Raw genomic sequence first — 24,322 nt, 5'->3', positions numbered from 1 at the left:
TGTCCCTGCGCTTCGCATCAGCAGTGCAAATAATGCCCGAAACCCGACCCGGAGAGCTCCCGGCTCTGCAGGAATGTCGGAAAAGAGGCGGTGGTTCCCCCCCCCACCCCCCTTTCCCGAGCCCCTTTCCCCAGGCCCGGACTAAGCACAAAGCCTTCCCCGCATTCCCCGGCTCCATTTCTTTCCTTGCAGGGCCACCGAGCCGTCACCTACCATCCCCACGTCCCCTCGGTCACCGCTCCGTAGGTGGTGACCCACATTTTGCAGCCAACAAAACTGGGGCAGCCGCTGCCATCGGCTGTGCTCAGCCCTCATCACTGCTCGCAGTGCTGGTGGGCTCCGGGTTGGGGGAGCTGAGGGTAGGAAAACCCCTACCAGCATAAGTCCCCATCGCCAGGACACAGCTTGCGCTCAGCTCCGCACCCTTGTGTGTCATTTAAACAAGGCACCAGAGCTGCTCTCCCCTTCTCTTCCTCCCCTGTGTAACCCAGAACTGCCTGACTGCTCGCCCAGGCAGCAGTATCTGTCCTGTGCAGCACAAGGAATGCAATTTGTGTAGGCTGTATGCCCCAAGTTGAGCAGGGGAGGCTCAGCAGGCTCCTGAGGTGCCCCAGCTCGGTGCTGTAGGGAGCAGGGTGCAGGGATGGGGACGCAGGGATGGGCGCAGTGATGGGGATGGAGAGATGCAGAGATGGATGCGTGGACAGGGATTTTCATCCCTGTTCTGGATAGGTGGAGGGATGGGGGTGCAGGGGTAGATGCAGGGGTTGGTGCAGGGATGGATGCAGGGAGCCAGGAGCAAGGCACACCCATGCAGAGCAGGAGAGAAGAGGTAAAAATCATAGGGTAAAGGCAAGATGGAGCCCTGGGATGCTTCCCTGATGGAACCCCATGCATGTTCGGGATAGCTGAGCCTTTGCCCCTCCAGCCAGGCTCTCAGATACTGGCTCAAATGGGACTTTATTATTGTAAGCGCCTGGAGACAACTCTGGCCAAGTTTCTGCCTGGGGACAAGCCAGAGCCAAGCTGTGCTACTGGGGCACCGTCTGCATGGCAAGGGGCTGGGGACCCAACACCCTGCCGTCACCCAGGGATGGGCAGTGTCCCTGCTGTGCCCCATCCCTCACTCCTCACGCTGAGACCCCCGAGCCCTGTGGCAGTGCAGGGAGGCTGGTGGCCGCCGTGATGGATGGCCAGCGCTTGCCAAGCGCGGCGTGTTTGGCCGACGCCGTGTTTGTCTTGGCAGGGGCGGGGATGTCATCTCCTCCACTCACAGGCTGACGAGCTGGGAAAGGCAGCGGGGGGCTGCCCGTGGGGCTGCCCTGATGGAGAGCAGCCCCGCGTGTCCCACAGGGCCGCCCTCAGGGCAGGGGCTGAGCGCAAGCTTGGTGTCACCTGCGGGAGATGAGGGTTTTTAGGATAACCTCCTTGTTTCCTGGGGCCACCAAAGGCTCTCAGGAGGCAGCCAGGCAGCGGAGATGGGGAGCTGCGAGATGCTGACGTGCCGTGTAAGTGGGTCAGTGGCACAGCTGTGGGCATCGGTGGGCACCAAAGGAGCTGGGGAGGACATGCAAGTGGCAGCAGGGATGGCTCAAGGGCTGCCAGAAACTGGGGCATCTCCATGCACGTGGGTCTGCAAAGGGAAGTTCTGCTGAGAGCCGTTTTGGGGCACGGGGTGAGATTAGGAGCAGTGCAGGGAGGTGTGGGGGTACGTCACCCAAAGCTGCCCTGGTGCTCGGTATGCATGCTGCCATGGGTGCTGCCTGCTGCTGACCCCTTTGTGCTCACCTGTAGGATGTTCTTGGCATCACAAGGCTCCTTGTTGCTGAGTTTCGGCAGGGGATCGAGGGGTTTCCCCCAGGACTTCTCCCCAGGAAACCTCGAGGGATGCTGGCTGCTGTGCCCCAAAAGGATGCTTCATCCCTCTGCAGGACAATGAGGACGTACAGTCTCGGTGCAGACCCCCTGGCTGGGGTGGGAGGGTGGAGTTGGGGGCTGGGGGCTGTTTGAGGCCCCTCCCCACCCCCTGGCTCCCTGCTGCCCACGCCCTCCCCTCTCCCCATCCATTTCCCACCACAAAAATCCTGCAGAAGTAATGTTCCGCTCTGCAAAGCGGGTCGCCGTGGCAACCAGCACAGGGGTACAGGACCCCGTCCCCATCAGGCATGGACCCCACATCCCACAGCCCCCCGGGCTCTGTCTGAGGGGTGGGAGCCGCGTCCTTCCCCTGTCCCTGCCCAGGTTCAGAGCCACGCATGGTCTGGAGCTCTGCACCAGCTGGGGCAGGAAGGATGCTTTGAAAGCCCCCAGCCCCCCTGCCAACCTCCGCAGGGTAATTTCCATTTGCAAACCCCATTAAAAAGGAGCCTTTTTCCTCTTTGTTTCTCTTCTCCCTCTGTTCTTCCCCCCACCCTTTAGCTCTTTGTCAGCCAAAAATACTCAATCCACCAGGGAAGGTGAGCTGGGACCCACTGTGCTGCAGCCCCTCCGCATCCCCCCTGGTGCCAAGGGTGTGCGTGGGGATGGGATGGGGCTCGAGCTGCCCCGTTGGCTTGGGCTGAGGGTAAATGTCTGGAAGCACGAGCACAAATCAGGTTTGGGGCAGCAGGAGTGGCAAGGGATGGAGGATGTTGGGACGGGATGGAGGACGTAGGGCTGCTGGCAGCCTGCGTTGAGAGTAGGCGAGGGGCTCGCAGGCGGATGCGGCGTACCTGGTGTCATTGAGATCCTCTGTGCCACAGCGGCTGATGGAGGAGAAAAACAGCCCGGGGCGAATCATTCAGAGAGAGGCTGAGGGAGCAGAGAGCCAAAGGGAGATGAAACAGGGATGAATCACCGCAGCGGGCAGCACTCACCTGTGCCACGTGGCTGCCAATGTGCCGAGCTGCCCCGGGCACAAGTGGGCACACACAGCCTGCTGGGAGCTGCAGATCCACATCATCCAGCTCACGGCTTTGCAGAAAGGTCACGGGCCCCAGAGCTGGCGCCGTTCCGTTTTTTCCCACTGTCGGTGTGATCTGTGCAGAGACATGAGGTGGGAAAATGCCTCGGGTGCTGCTTAATAACCATTGCAGAGCTCTGCTCCAACACAGAGAATCAGGGTGAGGGGAGGCAGCGGGGCGTGCAGCTGGGGCTGGACAGACAGATGGATGGACAGACAGGTGGATGGCGGGCTGGTTGGCTGGCTGGCTGGACAGTGGAAGAATGGGGTGGATGGATAGATGGACGGTTGGACGGCTGGCTGGCTGGTTGGATGGACGTGGTGTGGGAGGGACAATGGACCAGGGACAGTGGATGGGGGACAGCATGTGAGTGGGGGCACATCTTGGGCGGGGGAGTGGGTGGATGGATGGACGGATGGATTGATGGATGGGTGGGCGGGTGGATGGAAATGTTGGAGCTTGAATATGGATGGATGGGTGGGTGGGTGGATGGGTGGGAATGGTGATTGAATATGGATGGATGAATGGATGATGAATGGGTAAATGCACGACTGGATGGATAGGTAGATGGACAGAAGGACGGATAGATGGACGGGTAGATGGGTCAGGGGATGGATGGATGGGTGGAGGGGAATGTGCCGGCATGCAGCAGATGGGTATCTGGGACAGACAGACCTTCGCCCCCTCTGCAGCTCCCTGGAATGGAGGTGCAGGGGGCTCTACAGGATGGGGCTCCCACAGGCAGGGAGCTCCTGGCACGGCACAGCCTGGGGGCACGGGGACCCGGTGGCGACAGCGAGGACATCCCGAGCGTCCTCCGTCCATGTGCCGGGGCAGGTGGCATCGGGTGTCTGCAGCTGTGAGGCCGCCTCTCATCTCTGTCCAGGCTGGGGCTCGCTTTCCCATCACCTGCTGCCCTCCCGGCCCCGGGCCAAGGGGCGGACGGGGGGGGGGGGGGGGATGTCAGCATGTGGGCCCTTGACTTGCAGCCCTCACATCTCACACGGCTGTGCGTGCTCCGCTGCCCGCACCCCAACCACCACTGCACCCCAACAACCATTGTTCCCCATTACACTCCCTGCAAATCCCCCCCTTGCCCATCGGTGCTGTAATTACCAGCGATTGCTGCAGGGGAAATGCCCGGGGAGCGTTCCCGCTGCAGGCAGGAGCCGTGACCCTCATTCCAATCTTCCCTTTGGGCAACAGAGCGGATGTGCCTGTGCAGACGTGTGTGGTTTTTTTGTGTGTGCGTGCGCATCGCTGTGCATTTTCAAGCCGGCTTTGCACGCCCGTGAGACTGCTGCAGCCCTTTGCCGAGATGCTGCTCAGCGTGCGCAGCCTAATGAGCCGGCACGGCGGAGTTAATTGAGGGGACTTGTCATTAAGGAAGCGCTGCAGCAGGTACAGCAGAGAGATGCTGCCTGCTTGTCCCCCCAGGCTGACAGCAGCCCTGCAGGGATGGTGACAGCCTGCATCCCACAGCTGATGGCATGTCCCTGTGATGGGGATGCAGCCGCAGGGCGCCCAGGAGCATCCTGCTTGGGAAGGATGGAGGTTGGGTCCCTGTTGTGCCAATTAAGTTTGGGATAATGATCATGGGCAGGGGGAACCATAAAATCCCCCCATACCCCAGCATCTGTGGGGCCAGGTGTCCTGCACAGGGACACTGGCTGGGTGCAGTGGGGTCCCCCAGTAACGTGGGTATTTGGGGTCCCTTTGGTAGAGAAACCCCAGGAGTTGTGATACCACAGTGAGGGACATCAATTGGGCTGGCCTGTGGCTTGCAGCCCCAAGACTGCAACAGCAAAGCTATCGTTGTCATTTCTCCTGGAAACCAGTGGGACGGTGGCAGAGCTGCTCATGGGAGCGCGAGGGGTGCATGGCAGCTTTGTGCCACCCCTTCTGGAGCCCACTAGGCTAGATATTTCCAGAGCCAGGGCTGTGGAGGGAGCAGGAGGTGCCTGAGGGAGACAGCAGCAAGCACACATCCATGGGATGAGATTCACCGTGCATCTCATGCTGAGGTCACCATGGTGCATCACCCGCAGCACAACCCGGCCTGTTCCAGGTGTGCTGAGCCCCCCATGAAGTGCCCACAGACCCCCTCAGCCAACCACCCATTGCTATGGGGTGTCATGAGGGTGGGGGTGACCTGTTCTGCCCCACCAGGTGAGCCTTTACTGTGAAAATTAATGGTGCAGGGGGTCTGGAGATGAAGGCACGGTTCATTCCCTCTTTACCCATCTCATCTTTGTGCACCCCCAGGCTGGCAGATGGGTGCCCCTCCACCTGCCTGCCCTCTCCCATCACCGCCCCCACCCCATCCCACCCCCCCTATAGCCCAGCTCAGTGCTCCTTATCTCCCAGTTCCCACCGTGCTGGCAGAGGAGCGAGGCAGGGCGCTGCATCCCCAGGGAATGGCAAAGCCGAGCGATAACGAAACCGCAGAGATGAGAAGAAATTACCTTGCCTGAATTTTAAAAACTTCATCCCTGGGTTGCCGTGGTAACCAGAAAGGTGCATCACGTTGCTGTGACAACCCCGAAACACCCAGGTTTTGCCTGGCGGGCTCAGAAGCGGTGGGTTTTTTGGGAGGGGTGGCGTGGGGGGCGGTGTTCGTCCTGGGCAGAAGCGTCACTGCACCCACAGCTTAGCCCCAGCGTCACACGCACCTCTCTAGTGCCTCAGGGAGGAATTTGGGGAGGGGGCTCCAAAGGCAGCCACATCCCAGGGGCGGTGGGGAGGTGGTCTTTGGCTACTCGTGTCCGCTGTGGGGCACGCGGTGCCACGGGCACAGGGCGCTCCGCTGGCGGGGGATGCGATGCACCTGGCTCGTGGCCCATGGGCAGCATTGTCTGAGCGCACGTAAAGCTGTGCCACGGAAATAGCCCCTGTGAAGCAGCAAATAGCAGGTGACTCACACAGAGGCAAAGGGTCCAAAATAGCCCCTCCGGAGCCACCTAAAATTAGTCCGTGCCGGGAGGTCCCGGCTGGGTGTCCTTGCCAGGGCACACTGCTGGGGGTCCCGGAACCACACCAGGCACCCCAAAGTGTGCGTGGGGGGGCTTTGCAACGGCTCCCTAACCAGGATCCCACCTCGAGCAGGAGCTGCCCAGCTCACAGCCAAGAGGAGGACGAGGCCGTGCCCCCTGCCCACAGGGCAGCCCACTGCACGCACCCTGCGCCGAGCGTGCCAAACCTGCTTAATTAGAGGAAGGGATGAATAATTCCTTTTTATAATGCAGCGCGGTGCGGCAGATGCCGTCTGCCTCGTCTGCGCGCGCCGCACGCGGGAGCCCGCGTTATTATGCTCTCAGCAGAGTTATTTATACACTGGGACATTTTTCAAAGCACCGCTTTGATGGTCTTCCACCAGCTCGGAAAAAAAAGTAGTCCATCCCAAAATAACCCGAGTGAAAGTCACAGCTCTTCATTACGCACATCTTCAACCGGGGGGCTCGAGAGGCAGAGAACAAAAAGCCGTCACATTCCTCCCATCAAATCCACCCTTTTCAAGTGCACTTCAAATGGGTTTGAGCGCGCCGTGCCGGCTCCCGGGCGCTAATGATGCTGGAGGCACGTCCCTATGGGGAGCCCAGGCAGGGTGCGTGTGGGATCGGGGCTGTAAGCTGCTTTGGGGTGCCCGAATGGGGGGAGCAGTTTCTCTCCCAGCACCAGGAGGGGAGCAAATCCCCAATCATCTTTCTAAGGAACCCGGAGCAAAGCCTGGCCGCTGTTCCTCCGCTGCGCATGCGTGGCTCGCTCAGTTCTGGTTGCTGTTAAAGGGGGAGAGAGGAAAAAAAAGCAAAAAAAAAAAGCCGTTTTTGTAGGTGGTGACAAATTCCTGTGAAAACGCCTCTGACACGGAGCTGTCTCCCAGCCAAGGCCCCCCCGGGGAGCAGCTCTGCCTGGCAGGGGGCCCAGGCACACAGCCCACTGCCCGCAGTCACACGGGGAGCACCACGAGCTGCACCTTGGGATTGGCACGCTGGGCTTGGCTCCCTGCACTCAATACCTTGGGCTGAGGTGTGGGCACCTGGTGGAAGAGGCGGTGTGGAATGGAGCAAGAGCCAGATCCCAGCACCCAGCTGCTTTTGGTTTCTACGCAGAACATTGGAGCTCCCCTCCCCAACCCCCTGGGCGGGAAATTGCATGCACATTGCTGCACGTGGTAGGGCAATTAGAAGCAGATTTCTTTCCACTTGAGTGGGGAAATCCAGAGCAGGCGATTCCCAAGCCCAGCCATGACAGTTGCACGCAACCTCCTCCCTACCAGCCCAGGTGGGGAAACTGAGGCACAGGCAGAGCAGCGGGCACCTGTGGCTGCATTGTGGTGGTGCCTGGGTGGTAAGGGGTAGAGGATTCTATAAGAGGAATGCGTGAAGCTATCTGGGAGACATGGAGCTGCAGAGAGAAACACAGAGCAGAGGGTAGGCAGGGAGGCCACAGCTGTGCTACAGCGTGCTAAAGGCAGCTCCAGGCTGGGCTGAGCCATGCCAGGGGTCACAAACAGCAGTGATTAACAAGCACTCCACGGTGAGTCTGAGTGTGCAAGTGACTTGGCCGCACTCCTCACCTCAATGAGCACACAGGGCCGTGAGGCTGGCAGGAGAGCCCAGGCACACCGAGCTCTGCAGCGCTCACATCGGTCACAATGAACCACGGCCAGAAAAGGCCCTGGGCAAGGAGCAGGCAGCCCTGGGCCAGCTGCAGGGGAAGCACAGCCTGATGCAGGCCAAGGCCTGAACAGGAGGGGGTGCACCGTGCCAGGCACGTCCCTCAGCCTGTCCCCAGCCTACATGGCTGCTTTCCCATGGATCTGGGTCCCCAGGGAGGCAGAGAGCGGGTCGCCTGAAGGCAATGGGCCACGGCGCATTGACTCACAAGCAGCCGCATTTCACTGCCTAAATTGGAGCTGCGGGCGCTGGCGGCCCTGCGTCCCATCTCTTCCTTGTGGGAACTGACAGTGCCATCAGCCCTCTGTCCAGTTTGCTTGCCCGTGGGTTAGGAACTCACCTGGTCTCGCTGCAGCATCACCAGCCAGCACTTCCTGGGCTCTGGGTTGGTGGCTGCCAGGGTCTGGCTGCAGGCAGAGCAAAGCCCTGTGCCTCATTTTTCCCAGGTGGCCTTGTGCAAGGCCGCAGCACTGAGCATCGATACCAAGAAGCATCCCGGTGGGTCCCGCAGAGCAAGGGCTGCCCAAAGCCATGCAGCTCCTCACCTGAGATGCCCTTAACCCAAAAAGGGAATTGAGGCACTAAAAAGCACTGCGATCCAAGCAGAATCCCACCACGATTCAAGGCAACTTCCGCAGCCTCAGCCCAGCCTTGCCGGGAAGCCGCAGGGCTGGGGATCGATCGGCTGCGAAGCAGCAGAGCAGCGGCTCCTGCAGCTGCTGACACCGGGCGCTCACGCCTCGTGGCTCCCGACGAGCAGCGCGGTCCCCCGGCGGTGGCAGCCGGGCCACGCCTGCCCCCTGGTGGCACAGCCCGGCCCCCAGGGCGGGGGACTGAAGGGACACACGCTGCAGCGCCTAACCGTGGCTTTCGTACCTCTGCGTAGGACAGCGGTGCCACAACCGCTCCGAGTCAGACTGGGAAGCGCCCGAAGCAGAGCTCCCGTCCGTTATACCGTTAGCCTGCAAGAGGTGACGGAGAGAAGAACTGCTCCTCCATCACCCTGTGCACAGCCTCCTGCTCAGCGCAGCCCCCGGGAGCACTGTGAGGAGCACAGGACCAGGAGCACGGGCAGAGAAGGCTGAAGGCGCTTGGCACCAGTGACAAACAAGCTCTGGCAGAGGAAAGCCGCAGGCTCGCTATGACCCAGCCTCCAGCAGCTCCTCGACACTCCCCCTGCAGGCCCCAGCCAAGGCTGCGCAGAGAGCAGAAACCCTGCACCAACAAAGAGGGTTCAACCCTCCAGGGCTCTGCAAAGGAGCTGAAGGCAGCCCTGGAGCGAGCCGCAGGAACGCTGCTGCTGTTCACTCCTGCAGCAAGGAGAGCTGGGGCTCTTCTACCTCGGGAGAGGCAAAGAGTGACACCTGCCTGCTGCCACGCTGAAACTGACATCCTCAGGGCAAGATGCAAGCAGAGCACTGCACCGAGAGAATGCAGGCCAAAGCCTCACCAAGGAAGAAGCAGAATCACAGGAAGGACAAGCAGCATTGACAACTTATTCTTCATTCAACCCAACGAGAAAACAGTAAGAGAAACACTTTTGGATGTATTTCATTTGGAAATGAGCCAAACTGGCAACTAGAATCCGAGTCTTCAAAAAGTCTATACAAAGATGTATCATACAAAATGTACAGGAAAGTTCTCAAAAAAAAAAAAAGAGACAAACGATACAACAAAAGGAGAGCAGAGACGGTGTGAAACCACAGCTGACACGTCCCAGCCCTGCTCTGGAGGGCAGGAGCAGCATCCAGACGAGACGCTCCGAACACAGAATACATTACACTATATACAGGACCGTACAAAGATCAGCATCCCCTTTGGTCTAGCGAGGAGCTCTCCAGCATGAAGTTGGGGCAGCCTGCACAATCTGCTCGTGGAAGTGTGACATGCCGAGAGGGGAAAAAGTCCAAGGGAATGAAATGGTCAGCTCTAACCCATAACCAGCATACAGCCACGTCACCAAGGTACAGACTTTACTCCATCTCTGTGAAGCGAGCAAACATGGCTTTCCGCACTGCATCTTTGTAGGAATCTGCAGTAGAAACACCATAGGAGCTGCCCTTGGCTCCCAAACCAGCACCTCGCATTCGCACTTGGGCCTGGAATGGAAGAGACAAGGCATCAGCTTTGGGGTGCAGCACAGCGCACAGAATGCTTGTCATGCTGGCTTCACGCGCTCACCCAGGGCATTTTACAAACACCGACACCAGGAGACCAGACTGGACGCAAACCCACAACTGCTGGCTTAAATCCACCCATCCTGCCCCAAGCGGGTGGGCAGTAGTTCCCAGCACAGTAAGGCTGAGAGAGAGGTGCAGGCACAGAAGCACCAGCCTGCAGCACCATGCAGAGGATGCTGCCCAAGAGGGAGACGCTGGCCCTTCACCCTACACAGTGGGCAGCTTCACCACGGGATGAGACAAAGAGGCAGCGGACAGCACGGTGCCTTCCACAGGACCTCAGCAGCAAGCACTTCTGAATCAAAAAGCACCAGACTTAGAGGAAGCACCCATCTGTACTTACCTCAATAGGTGCAGTGATGCCCTGGCATTTTCTTCCCAAGCCTGAACCTTCCCTCCAGCCCATGGCCTGCAGCATCTTGTTGCCTATATTACTGTTGTCGAGGCCATCTTTGGTGGGCTGCTCGTAATTACTGCAGGAAGAAAAGGTCAGTGAATCACAGTGCTTGTTGGAAGCTGAGCTCACCACCCAGGAGCTTCCAGGTACATACACTGTGCCAGCATCGTACACCTTCTTGCGCTTTGGCTCCGGGGGCTCTGGGATGCCGTACTTCTCTCGCCTCTCAGCTGCTCTGTCTCTGTATTTCATCTGTAACCAGATTGAGTGTTGGTTTGAAGACAAGTTTATTTACTATTTTTATGTAAGCATATACATAAAAACATTTAGCTTTACTGTCAGTGTAAATATTTAGTACTGGTATAAAAATGCACAGCTTCTCCTGGGAGCTGTGTAAGCAAGCTGAATGCCTGCCATTACAGAGAGCTGCCCACTGCAGGCTGCCAGCATGTGGCTTGGCCAGTGCCAATAGAAAGAACTGGAACAACTCCCCAGAGCTGATCAGAACGTGTACAGCGTGGTACAACAGCCCAACCCCAGTCAGAACCTGCACAGTCAGCTGCCTGACAGCTGCTGGAAGGTCACCGGACCCGGTTCTAGAGCCCTTGTATTGCCCCACTGCTGTGAGGCAGTCAGAACCTCCCCTGATAAGCAGCAGCTGTGGTGCAGGAGACATTTCTCCCTGTTTAACAGGACAGCCTTGGCCCAAGAATGGCTAGGCTTACACGGCTTATCTCATTAGCATCAAGTCAGGATAAGGAGAGCTCAGCATTATCTGTGCAAGCCCTTTTCCATTAGCCACTCATCCATTATCTGCTCATCTGAACACTGACCTCTCTCTCACGCAGTTCCAAGGCTTCAAGTTCCTGTTCTGAAAGCTTTGATCTCCTATAGATATCCATGTTTTGCTGCAACAAGAAGAGATTCATGTTAACATGAAATGCAGAGCACATCAAGCAGGATGGACAACAGCTCTTTGTAAGCAGCTGACTTCTGGGAAAGAAGCAATCCACACGCAACTGCTTTTTGCAGTAGGAAGAAAAGCATTCCCAAGAGCACTCTGCTTTACACACTATGTTATGGGTATCAATCATCCTGTTAACACAAGCACACACACCTTGTGCAAGTCTGACAGCTGCTGGTGCCGAATCAGCGCATCTTTGTTTGGGAACTGCCTTCTACACAGCAGGCAGGCCATCTTCTTCCAGTCAGTCAGCTTCTCCTCCTCATTCTCCATTCTTTCTAGCAAGTCCTCGTCGTTATCGCTGTCACCGCTGTAGGCAGCCACGAGGCCACGCTGGAAGGAAGGGCAGCATTAAGGGATGGGTGCAGCAAGACAGCACAAAGGCTGGTGCACATGCTTTGCTGTGCAGAAGACACGGAGCCTTCTCAATGCTGAAGGGTGAAACAGCTTAAGAGAACCACGTGCTGCAGCACAGCTGCTAGACTTAATTCAAGCTAGACAAACAATAGCTTAAATAGAGGTTTTGAGGTTTCCAAAAGTTCAAGTGAGACTTTGAGGCCTGAGGTCATGACAACCTTTCTCTGCACCTCTCAGCTTCGGAACCTACTGCACTCAGACAGGATCACTGTAACCACCACAGCAATCCACAGAGGGTGCTGTGGAAATCCAGGCTGGAAGGCAGGCGTCTGCCGGTCCTCCTCTTGAGAGCGCTCCACACGTGACAGTCAGCTTTAGCAATACAAGAACCCTGCCTCTTTCACCCATAAAGCAACCCATCAGGCCTCTTTCACACACAATGCAACCCATCAGGCATCTCCCGCTCACCTTCAGGGGATTTTCATCTTCCCCATTTTTCATCACCTCCGGTAGGATCTGCTGCCTCTCAGACAGAGCGCCCTGAAAGATGAGAGCACTGTGAGCACCAAGCTCTGCCACACCACGCTCCACAGCACGCTTCTCACCAGCCTCACCTTCTTCTCAAAAAGGGCAAAGCCTGCATCTGCAGCTGCCGACTCCTTCCGCTCCTCCTCCCTTGTGCTCAGCGGCTGGAAACTGTTCTTGAAATTCTCCTTCTGCTTGTTCAAGCTCTTGGCCCAGCGCTCCATGTCCTTAGCGATCTGAAACAGACGCAGAGTGGTCTGCTCAGACCTCTGCCTCCATCGACACCAGACTCCCATGACACCCATTCAACTGTTCCATTTGTACAGACACTCCAGATCAAGGCGACTTCACTATCTTCTATACTGCAGCTGCTTCCCCGTAGATAGTGTTAAAAAATAGAGTGAAAGTGCAGTCTGCCTGTTTCGGTGTATGAACCCTTCTTATCAATCCACTCCTCTAACTGGCAGCTCAGTTGTACTCCCACTGCTCCTGGCATCATTTCGTATGCATCTCTCCTATGCAGTAGTTATTTCTGCACTGAAGTCTCTGCCAACCCCGCCTCTTCTCAGCCCTGCACAATGTCTGCAACGTGCAGGTACACATTCCACCAGCCAACCAGGACTGTCACCAGAAGGGCAAACTATAATCTTACCCCACAGAAGACACCAGCACAGTTATGATCTCACTTCAGCTTTTACCTGTTGAGCTGTTTTACTCTTAGGCTTCTCTTTCTTCTCCTTCACTTCTTTTGTGGTGGTTGCGGTCGCTGTTTGTTGGTATGTAATACCCTCTGCTGCAGGCATGTAGGTCTCTTTTTCACCATCCCAGTACAGATACTGCTGAGTTAAGGCATTGTAGTAATACTGACAAAGAGAAGAAAACCATCAGATAGTTACACACACCACATAAGCTAAGCATCAAAAGAAAGAACCAAAAGAAGTGGCCTGATTCAGTCTGATGCATCGCATGGAAAGGAGCTCCTCAGAGCAACCCAGACCTCACAAAGGAGGCAAAAGACACAGAGTGGCTGAAGCCTGTGACCCCAAACACATGTTCTAACCAACAGCACTATGGAAATCTCTATGCCTCTCCCAAGAGAGCACAGCATGCTCTTTGCTGGCTGCTCCGCAATGAAGCAGCTCACTGGCAGCATCTGTAACAGTGTGTGTATGTGTAACCCTATGCAGGGCAAACTGGAGAAAAATTAAGGGCTATAACCAGAGAGAAGTATAACAGCCCTTCAGTTTCACTCATGAGGCAATAGACACAGAATTGAACTAGCATTAACAGATAAAGATGGGTGCTAAGAACCTATATTTACCTGAGAGTTAGGATCGTAGTAGAGCCCTGTTACAGGATCATAGTAATATCCTGAAGATTCATCATACTGGTAGGTAGATGTATCAGGGACAGCTGAAAAAAAATAGTCCAAGTATAGGACAAGGTCATTCCAGACAAATTCACATTGGTTCCTGTGTATAATTCAACTATAATTCTGAAATGATTAAGAGCAGACGTGCCTACAAAGCACTTGTACCATCTGACCAGAAGGCACAGCCAGGGGCAGCTGCAGCACCAACTTCTAGAGGTGAGACACTCAGCTAAAGCAAAGCTTCTCGCTTGCTAGAGGAACAAACACCCGTCCCAGCACGGCCCCTCTCTGCTTACCATACTTGGTTCCAGGGACGACACCAGTTGGGGCAGCTGTTTGTGCCTGAGTGCTGGTGGTGGCTGGTGCTGCTTGTGTCTAGAAGAAAACAGAAGAAATCTTGATGAGAAAGATCTGTCACCGAGGTGCAAAAAAACAAGGACAGGGAGCCAAAGCATATGCAGCCCACACTAAGCATGCAAGAGCTAGCTCCTCTTTGCCAGCACACTTAGTACTCAACTTTAACAAAGAACAGAACTATCAGAGAAAAGAAATAGGTGACTCTTCTATAAACACAAGTGCTGCATTTAACTTCACCCGTGACATCTCACAGCTCTGCTGTACCACACTCACTTTAAAGAGTGTGCAGAGGCCACAGTTAAGGCAGATGCCCCACCAAATGAAGCCCTGGCACCGAAAGCAAGGAGTGCCACAATTACCGGGGAGTCAGGCGAGTTCGTCTGTTGGTTGTAGAGCTGGGGACTCTGGGACACAACGGCAGCCGTGGTGGTGGTGACTGGGGCTCCTGCCAACACAGAGCAGCAATGGATAAGCCGAATGATTTGTACAACAGCACTTCATCCTAGGGCTAAAATTACTCTGTTTACAGTTTCGGATCCTAATTCCAGCTCCAGCAGCCAAACAAGGCAATAAACATTCAAAAGGAGACAAAAACAGTGGGTATTTTCTTTCCAGACAAGGAATAGTTTCCTTTTCAGGAGGAAATATTTTGCTCTCAAAGCCAGTGATTCCTGGCCTCTGACAGCTGCCAGCACTGAGGATTTCTCTAGAGCTGCTCACGCAGTTCTCATGAATTCAAGGCTTTATGTCAATATTCTGAGACAGCAGCTGCACTCATCTCACAGACCACAGGTCCCACGTGAACAAACTCACGATGCTTCTCCAGGAACACACGTCCATTCACATATAATGGCAGCAAAATCCGTCCCCCTTTACTGAGGAAACGAACTTCAAAGCTAAAGCAAAACATCCCTATTGCCTCTCATCACCGACAACAGCATCTCCCACACGTTGGAAACACCACCTGATATGGTAGCTGCATCTGAGTCCAACACACCTCCTTGGTTTTGGTAGTACTGCTGATAATCCTGGGAGTACTGCGAAGGAAAATGAATGAAAACACAGCATGAGCAGCAGATACCCACACTGTAACAGCTTGCAGGCTACAGAAGAGCCAGCAGCACCAACCTGAGTGTACTGCGTGTAGCCATCCTGTCCTGACTGGAGGTAGCTGTAGTCAAGGGTGCTGCCTTCTCCGGTTTGAGGCTGAAATTGAAGCAGGTTATTATCATTTCTTTTTAAATCAGAGATGGGTAAGAACTGCTGCATTTAACAACTTCAGTGCTGATTAGGCTCCAGCCTAATGATCAAAACCAGATCTCTAGATTTACACGGATAACAAGACTGTGAACGAGTTTCCAAACCCTACCTGAGTGGACGACCACTGTGCTGCAGCAATGGCTGTACTTGCCACAGAGAAGGCACTGACCCTGTTCCCATCTGGCAGAAGCAAGTCCCTGAAACCACAGAAATCACACACCTGAGTAAGCACTGCTTTTTGTGAAGTGATCGCTATACAAGGAGGTAGAGTCTGCCAGCATGCATGGATTTCTTGGCAGGTCTTAAACACTGTCATGAATGAGCCAAAGAACTGCTTGGCGGGTGGAGGAGCTGGGCTCAGTGTTGGGCAGTCAATAACCAGCCTGTAGGCCTCCAATGAAACAACTGTGCTGTGTATGGAAGAAGTTACAAGGGCAGCTACGGAGGACCGGCGATGCAGACGATAAGAAACAACTGCTGTCACTCTGCTCACACACAGTAAGGAGCCACGTAACAAAAGACACTTCAAGGAAGCAAAACTGGAGTGATGGTAATCTTAAAAGCTCCAGTGACGACCGCGAATCTTTATATGGAGGAAGGGATAAGAGGGGAAATGAACTGCTACTGCAACTCACTTTCTGGCACTCTTTGCAAAGTCAACACCAATTGTTTTGCCATCAATTTTTAATGGTGGCTGAAGACTTTGTAAAATCTGCAGCAGTTGAGAAGCATCCTACAACAAGAAACACTCATTATTATGAAAAGCAGGTTACTAAGAGGACGCAGGAGCTCTCAGAGCCCCAACTTTTCACACGCACCAGTTGAAAACATATAAAGCTATGGCAGCACCTCTGTGTCCCCTCATGCCATACATGCTGAGTACGACGGGATTACAGCCTGCTGACAGACAGTGTGCTTCCCAGAAAAGCGGGGTCTCTTGATTAAACAGTCTTTAGTTTTGCCCCACATTACTCCAGAAGGCAGCCCAGCAGAGGCTGACATCAGCCACCCATTTTCATCCAACACTGAACTGTTGAACTCTGCTTAAAGCAAGTCCAAACAGAACACACTGATTGTCAATTTGAACATCTCCAACAACAGAGGTTCCAGCACCCCTCTGGGAGCCTTCTTCCAGTATTCAACTCCTCACAAAAGGGAAGACATTCTCCTTGTACCTTACTGCCATTTCCCACGTTTCAGTATGCCTGCTGCCCTCACCAAGCACCCTTTGAGACTGCCTCTGCCATCCTCACAGCCTCGCTCTGGATGATGCTCAGAGCAGCAAGATTCCCTCTCCTTCACCTTCTCAAGATGAAAGGAGCCCAGTTCTATGCATTTCCTCACACTGCACACTCCAGCCTTTTCTTGTGATCCAAATGACCCCAGACCATTATTTGTGACCCACGCCTGAAGCGAGCTTTCAACTCGGAACTGCACTCTGCCACGAACGCTTTTCCCCTGTGTTCACAGCATCCCCCCACTTCCCTTCCAAGCTGCAGCTAACGATGAAAGGCTCTGACACATTTAGTATTTGTTCAATGATCTATGAACCCCTAGGGAAGCGGGGCAGACCTCAGCACAAAACCAATAAGGCCCTCACCATGGCAGAAGACAGCTGCACAAATGCAAAGCCTCTATTTTGCTGAGTCTGCTTGTCTTTGATAAGACGAATATTATTGACTGCCAGAGAGGCATACGGAGACAAGGCAGTCATGATGGATTCCACTACTGTGTGAGGAGCAATGTTTCGGAGAATGATGGCTGAGGAAAAAAGAAAGTATGACATTAGCTACGTACAGAAGAACTTGAAGTACTCTGAAAAGCCTTAAAAAAAAAAAAAAAACCAACACAAAAAAACACCACCAAACCCAAAACAGCAGTAGTTTTGGACAAGAGCATGTTTCTGTTTCAAGAGTACAGTATTTGGGGAGTTGGCAGGAAGCACTTGCTCTGTTGGGAAGATGAGAGGGCTGTCAATACTGTTCTAATGAAAGGAAAGCACTTCCTGAGCAGAAGCCCTTGCCAACATTCACACATACCAGTCTACAAACTGGGAACAACCTAACCATGCTAAGTGCTGTGCCCTGAGAGAGCTCAACATGGGTTCCAAAGGGCACTCTGTGTTACCAGGACTTTTCTGCACAGATTCACAAGTCACTTTATACAGTAAACTCATAATTCTGCTCGACTTTTACTTACTATCACAGTAATAATCCACAGACTGGACGGCTTCTGCTGTTCCAGGTGGTACCTCCTGTTCTGAATCTTCATAGAAAGGAAAAACGTGAATCACAATGTTGTTCTGTCACTCAAAGCCAGAACATCACAGTGTAGGCTACAACCTACACTCATCCAAATTCAAAGACACCCAAAGAGATGAAAGGAACTTACCAAATTTGTCCGCTCCACAGCGGAAGCATTTCAGTCTCCTTCTGAAGTTGTAAAGACAGCACTGCGTGGGAAAAAAAAAAGTAGATCTAGTAAGGATTTAGTTGATTCACACCAATGGTGGCATGTGCTGTACTTTGCTGAAAACAAGACAATCAAGATAAGTACAGCAAAGCTGAACCAACCACAATGACCAAGAACAGCAAAACTCGTCCTCACCTGCACTGCAGCTGCTTTTCAGAACATCCAGTCACCCCTACTCTAGTCAGTAAACTATCCTGAATTACACAATTAACTTGTCCTTCAGCAAGCTTTGAAAACAAGTTATCTTTAAGTGATTAAAGCAGAACACAGCAGCCTGGTTTTGATCTTGCTACATCATCTCCACTTAAAGAGGGTCAAACAAGCGTACAGCAGTTGCACACAACATCAGCTGTCACCTGAAGGATACAGAATTCATCTAATGATGTCGTGTTCTGGTACAGTTCACTAACTGACTTCTGTATAAGCAAAAATGGCAGCGCCCTTCCCGTCTGTTTTACAATACGTGCACAACTACTGCATCCCTCAGCAAAAGCTGCAGCTCAACCTAAGGCTGAAAGTATTATTGATTTTCTAAAGAGATGACAGAATCACAGAGAAATTCCCTCAGGGCAATGGCTGTTCTATCAGCTCTGCTGTGAACAGCAAGTCCTGGGAGACAAGCTCTGGGTCAGGCATACATTAGTGGCAGCAACACACAGCTCCACTAATGAATTTTGCCTCAGCTGGCAAGTACACCACTGAGTCCCAGCCCTTATTTTCTAGCTGCTGATGATCTCCGTGGACAATTCCATCACTCCAGGCGTTTCTGCCACTGCATTTCCAGAACCTTTGCGCTCCCGTGCCTTGCATTTCTCCATCGTTGTAACGACCACTAGGCCCAAACTATGCACTGCTTTGTCCTGGTCACGTAGCTGGTGAAAAGAACTGAAATGATGAGAAACAGATAAAAAGACACGCTGTACCTTGTTGCAAAGCCAGTCCTCAAATTTAGGCCGCGGGTTGCTGTAGTGCATCGCAATCTGCTTCCCCTGAATCACCAGCTTTTTCTGCAAAAGAAGTGGTTTCAATTATCCCTGTATCAAGGCACACGTGTTCATTTTCCCATGGCAGAGCACCCTTCGGAGGAATCAGTGCTCCTGAATTAAATGGACAACATATGGGGAGGATGTGGAGGACAACCACCGCCACCTACACCCTGCCCATCCAATCCTGCAGAGAGGAGGACGAGGGCAGTAAGAGAATGGGATGTGGAGCAAAGATAAACGGAATCAGGGAGTGTTGAAAAAGTTGCCAAACACTAAACGCTGCCATGGAACCAGGAAGTGTCTCGAAGGAGACAAAGTCCTAACTTGCTGCGTTCAGGATTAACACATTTTTAGGAGTCTCCTTGCCCCGTTTCTATTCACTTCTGGTATAGTATTGAGCGACTTTTTAAACATGTCCTTAGGTGACTGCTTCACTTCTTCCCCTACTCCAAATTCCCCAGACCTTTAAACCACCACATTTGGATTACTTTTCCAAGCACTTTCTTCAGAAGCGTCCCTTTGTAAATACAGGGACCCTGTTTAGACTTCTTGGAGGCTGGATTACAAGTGCCATCGAGTGCTTTCCTTTGACTAAAGCATCGGTTCAATTGGAAGCCTGCGCAAGAGCTTTGTGTTCTTCATTCAGGCAAAGAGCTCTCCACAATGGCTAACTAGAGCGAAGCTTCTCCTGGGGTAGGAAAAGTTCATGATGCTTTCAGCACGTCCGCTCGCTCTGACTTTACAGGGATTAGGAATTTAGATCTCTTTTAGAAGCCCCAACTCTCAGCCTCGTGCTTTGCCAAGTGCGGGCACGCAGAGCGCCCCTTCAATATACAAAGTATTTCAAACAGGCACAAGTCAGTCTGAGGAAACCTGCACTACAGGCCAACCCCGAGACATTGTAATACAAGAACCAGTTTTATGACAGGTTGGCTTATTGCAGAGGTACCACAGGAGCACCAGGACCAGTGGCTTCTCTGTAACAGGGTCTGACAGATACATCTAGCATGTAGCATGAATAAGGCTCTCACATTCTGTGCAACTAAATAGGGCAAAGCCATTTCTCCTACCGGCAGGAGGGAGGGTTGGAGGGCCCAGCGCTCACTGGATATGCACACATAGAAACAAAGCTGCTGGCACAGTTGCAATACATCATTCTTTCATCTAACAGTCAGCGACCGGGCTGCTGGGGAGACTCTATGTTTTCCCTACTACTAGGGTGGCTGGGTTACCGGAGTGAATTTGAGTATTTGTTGCAATAAATTATGCAGCGATACAGCTTTGTATATATTAAAACTACCTCTAAAATTGCACTCAGCATTCATCTCCTAACACGAGTCCTTCCGCTGCACTTGCCCACCCTACAGAGCAGGGCACCGTGAAACAGGACCCAAACTGTGCCATGGGAAACGACTCCCAGCACGAGCCACGTGGAGCTCTATTCCAGCACAAAGCACACAGCTACCTCCATCTGCTGGAGCTGCTTGCAGCGCTGCTGCAGTGCCTGGACACATAAACTGACGCAGCAGAAGACGTTCCTCATGCTGCACACAGATCCTCACAGCATATCTTTAACTGTAAAAAGAACAAGTGGCTCAACACACTTTGCTGGCTCCAAGAGAGTATTTAAGATCTGTTGTTAAAACAGACGGTGGAGATTCAAAAATGAGCAAATCCAGAGCGTGCTTACAGTGTGAGAAGAAAGCAGCACTGGGAAAGAAACTAGAGCACTTTCTGCATTTTGGCTCCTTGTCAAGTCATAGTCCAGAACAGCCAAAATACACAGCACAGCTTTGAAGAGCCCTCAGTTCCCATCAGATTTATTTGGAATGAACACATTTCTCTGTCCAGAAGAGCCAGGTGTCTTCCCTCGACTCAGGGAACGCATCTTTTTAATGACCTGGCACATCTTTTTCTGAATTTTACTCAGGATTAATACCAAGGTAATGAAAATCTCACAGTATCTGATGCCTTCTCTGGCAACAGAACTAGCAGGTGGAAGTAAAGTAAGAGTCTCTTATGGACTATATGCTACTCTTTCCACAGCCAAATAAATTGGCACCATGTAATCAGACAACGGCACATTTTATGAGGGAGGGCTCAAAACAGCCCACTTTCTTTTCCTAATGTTACCTGCTATTTTCTATCACTCTGAAAACTTTTAATATATACAAAGCTTTTATTCATTTAAATCACTGTTATGGAACAAACCACTCCTTCCACCTTTATTTTTTTCTTTTTTTTTTTTAAACTGTACAGACTTTTTCCATTTTCAGGAATATCTAGACTTGGTGAGTGAAGCAACCTGATTGGCTTCCATCCAGCTGGTAGCATCTTGAAAGTGATAAAACTCCACGAAGGCGAAACCACGGCTTACACCTAGAGACAGCATTCAGATATAGACGGGATACTTGTGTTAGTCAGTTCCTTTAAAACAGGCGAATCTCTCTCCAACTGCTTCATTACTTCACGACAAAGCAGCTTTACAAATGCGACGTCAACTGCTGGGATCTGCTCGTTATTTTGCCATGGCAAGGAACCAAGCTCCCTTAACTGGCTACATTTCACTCCATTTGAATCCACGTTTACAGGTAACCATGCAACAGACTACATACTATTAAACGGGTTTATACTAGTATTACTTACCAACACCTGTTAACTAAAACCCCTGGAGACAGACTTCTTTTTAACAGGACGAGCTATCTACAAGTCTTCCAAAAAGCCACATTCCTTAGCCATGGCAAACTTTTTTTTTATTCATTGCACGTGCTTGCAGTTTGGGGATAATTCTGGATACTCTTTTGGGCTGGGGAAGAGGAAGGCCATACCAAAAACTGGATAAGAGCTCTCACCTGTTTTTCTCTTCATCAGCCTCACGTCTGCAGGCTGAGGACCTTCAAAGGACTCAATAAGCTCCCGGATCTGCGTGAGATTTTATCAGACAGTTAAGTTTTCAAATATTAGCACACATCTCAGCCAGACAAAGCAGCAATCCAGCCTACTGTACACACAGCGGGTGCACAGAGCAGAAGAGTCTGAGTATTATCTCAGAAAAAGAAGCAAGCCCTTGGGGTGAACAGGAGCCTGACACGCACCACAGAACCCACACAGCCCTCCGTTGTCCTCACAGCCCACAGAATCATCCAGAATCTGAATCACCATGGCCTTGAATTCCAAGGCCATCTGTACAGAATTTGGCAAACTCCGTGCTTGCTCCAATGTCTTAACAAAGAATGCTGCTAGCATCCCCAACCCTGCATGCCTGGAAACATCCAACTCCTAGCAGAGAACAGTAACACTACTGGGAGGCTCAGTGATGCACATTCCCTTAAGCCCCTAGCCATAGCTGCAATCCTTTAACAGAGCTTCCCTTTTGCTTTTTCAGAAAATACATGAGATTTGTTAAGAATACTGTCAAAGATCATGCTACAGGGACGTCAGCTCTTCAGACACAACCAAGCTGCTTAAGTTGGGTGTGACAAACTAGATAAATTATTGCCAAGGAGTATAAAGGAAAAACAAACATGTAAAACTATCTCCTAAGAACAAAAGGAGCTTGGCAGCTCCTACAGGGAACTCATGCTACAATACATACAACAGCAGGCGGGACTCAAAGGTTATTTAAAGCTGCCTGCTCATCTTCTGGCTGGAACTGACCCACCACCTTCAGTGCAAATACCTTCTCGTGAGAGAAGAGGAAAAAGCTGTTGAAATATGTACAGTTAATACCAGAAGCACAAAGGGAAAGCTGACTTCAGCAGAAAGCAATCATTCCAAAAATCATAACCTAAACTCTGCTGATGAGTTCGTAACTAAAATTACATTCAGCTTTCCCACAGATTACACTGCAGTTATTTGCAGAACCATAAAGCTGCACGGGTACAAAATCAGAAACAAAAATTGCTAAATATGTTTCAGGTAACTTCTGACTGAATTCCATTGTTTGGATGCTTTGCTCAGCGCTTAAAAAATGATCACACATGGCAATTGAAAAGCATTGCCAGTATTCAGAAAGTACTCAATTAAAAGAAAAAAGAAAAAAAAAAAAGCAGAGATCTACCACAGAAGTGGTGCAAAAAGATGCTCTGTGTTAGCAACTGGCACACAAAGATCTCAGGATCGGAAGGGGAGCGTGCCTGAAAACAAACTGATGCACCTTGGCTTTTACAGCTGTTTCTTATCCCAATTCACACAGCAGCCGCAGGCTTGTGGTCTTGGTCACTGAAAGAGCCCAGTGAGAGGGCAAACAGATCCCTCCCAGGGGGTGCGAGGTCTTTCCAGCACCGTCAGATGATGGCGCACCACGCTCGCTCCTTCCCTCAGCTCCGGAGCAGCCATTTTATGGCCACCACAGCTGCACCCACACAGCCGCGTTCCGCACGGCTGCTCTCAGCTGAGGAGCTCAGCATCTGGGCTGCACCACCAACCCTCACTTCGGGCTTCCACAAGAGCCCAGAAAGTTACTAAATCACTTTTGTGCTCCTTATCTCCCTCCCTTAACAATCCTTAGAGAGTAACAACAAATAAATAGGACGTACGTCTATATCCTCTTCCACGTGCTAAGTGGGAAGAGGAAAAAACTACACGGAGTTTTAAATCCCACAAAAATCTTAGGGGAAGCACACCATTCACGTACAGCTCTACTGAAAACGAACGGCTTAACATTGAGATGACCTCTGTTACTCAACAGCGGCAGCCGGAACCCTTTTAGGATTCAAAATGGAAGCGCTCCCAACACGTCTAGAAGGGGGGGCCACCGCGATGCAGCGCTCAACAAAATGGCAGCAGCTCTGCGCAGAGCAAAGCCCCTCCTGCCTACTCACATCGTTCTCGGTAACCGTGATGGGCAGGCCACGCAACATGATGGTCTTGCTTTCCTTCTCGTCGTTGATGTCGTTTCTGTAGTCGTGCTCTCCGTAGTCGCCATCGGAGTGGTACCCGTCCTCGGATTTATCGCTGTTCCTGCGCTCTCGCTCCCTCTGGAAGCCAACACACGTCAGCGCCCCGCTGCCACCCCCAGCCCGAGCTCCAGCCGCACCCCGCGGGCCCCGCAGCGCTTACCTCGGGGCTGTCGTAGTCGCGGCTGTCGTAGTCTCTGTCATAGTCCCGGCTGTCGTAGTCCCTGCTATCGCGGCTGTCGTAGTCCCTGCTATCGCGGCTGTCGTAGTCCCGGCAATCGTAGTCGCGGCTGTCCCGGCTGTCGTAATCTCGGCAGTCGCGGCTGTCGTAGTCCCTGCAGTCGCGGCCGTCGCGACTATCGTAATCTCGGCAGTCCCGGCTATCGCGGCTGTCGTAGTCGCGGCTGTCGTAGTCGCGGCAGTCTCGGCTATCGCGGCTGTCGTAGTCTCGGCTATCATAGTCGCGGCTGTCGTAGTCGCGATAGTCGTCGTAGCGGTCCCCGCGGCGCTCCTCGCTGGACCGCTTGTAGTCGTCCCTGCGGCGGCTCCGCGACTCCCGCTCGTCGCGGTCCTCCCTCTCCACGATGGAGCCGTAACGGCCGCTGCGCTCCGTCCTGCTCACGCTGCGGGAACGGCGGGCCGAGCTCAGAGCGCGCTCCCTCCGCACCCCCGGGGCCCCCGCTTCCCCCGCCGCCACTTACCGCTTATCCGAGCCCATGGCGCTGCCCACGATCCGCAAGTCTCCGGCACGGCTCTGACCGCCACTGCGCGGCGCCGAACACGCGCCCGCAGCCCCCGCTCCCTCGCCACAAAATGGCGCCGAGCTGACTGTCCGTCTTCTACCCAGCAGGCACCGCGCGCGCCGCCTGGAAGCTTCCAGCTGCTGCGCATGCGCAGCGGTGGCCGCCCGCCGCGGGGCACGCTGGGAGTTGCAGT

At 53.0% G+C, this 24,322-nt stretch overlaps 1 protein-coding gene across 1 annotated transcript; it reads right to left on the bottom strand.

Moving 5' to 3' along the window:
• Positions 1–9,144: 9,144 nt before the first annotated feature.
• RBM5 (RNA binding motif protein 5) lies at positions 9,145–24,229 on the bottom strand. The gene is made up of 24 exons (XM_052678566.1): positions 24,088–24,229; positions 23,550–24,009; positions 23,312–23,467; positions 21,341–21,410; positions 20,794–20,867; positions 18,426–18,509; positions 17,422–17,482; positions 17,230–17,295; positions 16,631–16,791; positions 15,666–15,763; positions 15,140–15,227; positions 14,899–14,976; positions 14,735–14,807; positions 14,130–14,215; positions 13,710–13,788; positions 13,363–13,454; positions 12,740–12,904; positions 12,131–12,277; positions 11,985–12,056; positions 11,313–11,492; positions 11,029–11,103; positions 10,350–10,447; positions 10,142–10,271; positions 9,145–9,717 (listed from the first exon to the last, which is right to left on the bottom strand). The coding sequence occupies exons 1-24, from the start codon at positions 24,102–24,104 to the stop codon at positions 9,592–9,594; spliced, it is 2,736 nt and encodes a 911-aa protein (XP_052534526.1). The 5' UTR covers positions 24,105–24,229; the 3' UTR covers positions 9,145–9,591.
• Between the last annotated feature and the right edge of the window lie 93 nt (positions 24,230–24,322).

The sequence above is a fragment of the Tympanuchus pallidicinctus genome, unplaced genomic scaffold (assembly GCF_026119805.1).
Source record: "Tympanuchus pallidicinctus isolate F22 unplaced genomic scaffold, pur_lepc_1.0 scaffold17, whole genome shotgun sequence".
NCBI lineage: Eukaryota > Metazoa > Chordata > Aves > Galliformes > Phasianidae > Tympanuchus > Tympanuchus pallidicinctus.
Note: the sequence above shows the minus strand (reverse complement) of the source record. Positions and strands in the feature narration are given on the sequence as shown.

Bases quoted from the DNA above. Each gene is read 5' to 3' on its own strand.
- RBM5 (XM_052678566.1), bottom strand. The intron at 11,493-11,984 runs GTGAGCGGGAGA...CCTTCCTTCCAG, and splicing joins AAGATGAAAATCCCCTGAAG to CGTGGCCTCGTGGCTGCCTA. The intron at 9,718-10,141 runs GTAAGTACAGAT...CTTCCATTCCAG, and splicing joins GCATCACTGCACCTATTGAG to GCCCAAGTGCGAATGCGAGG.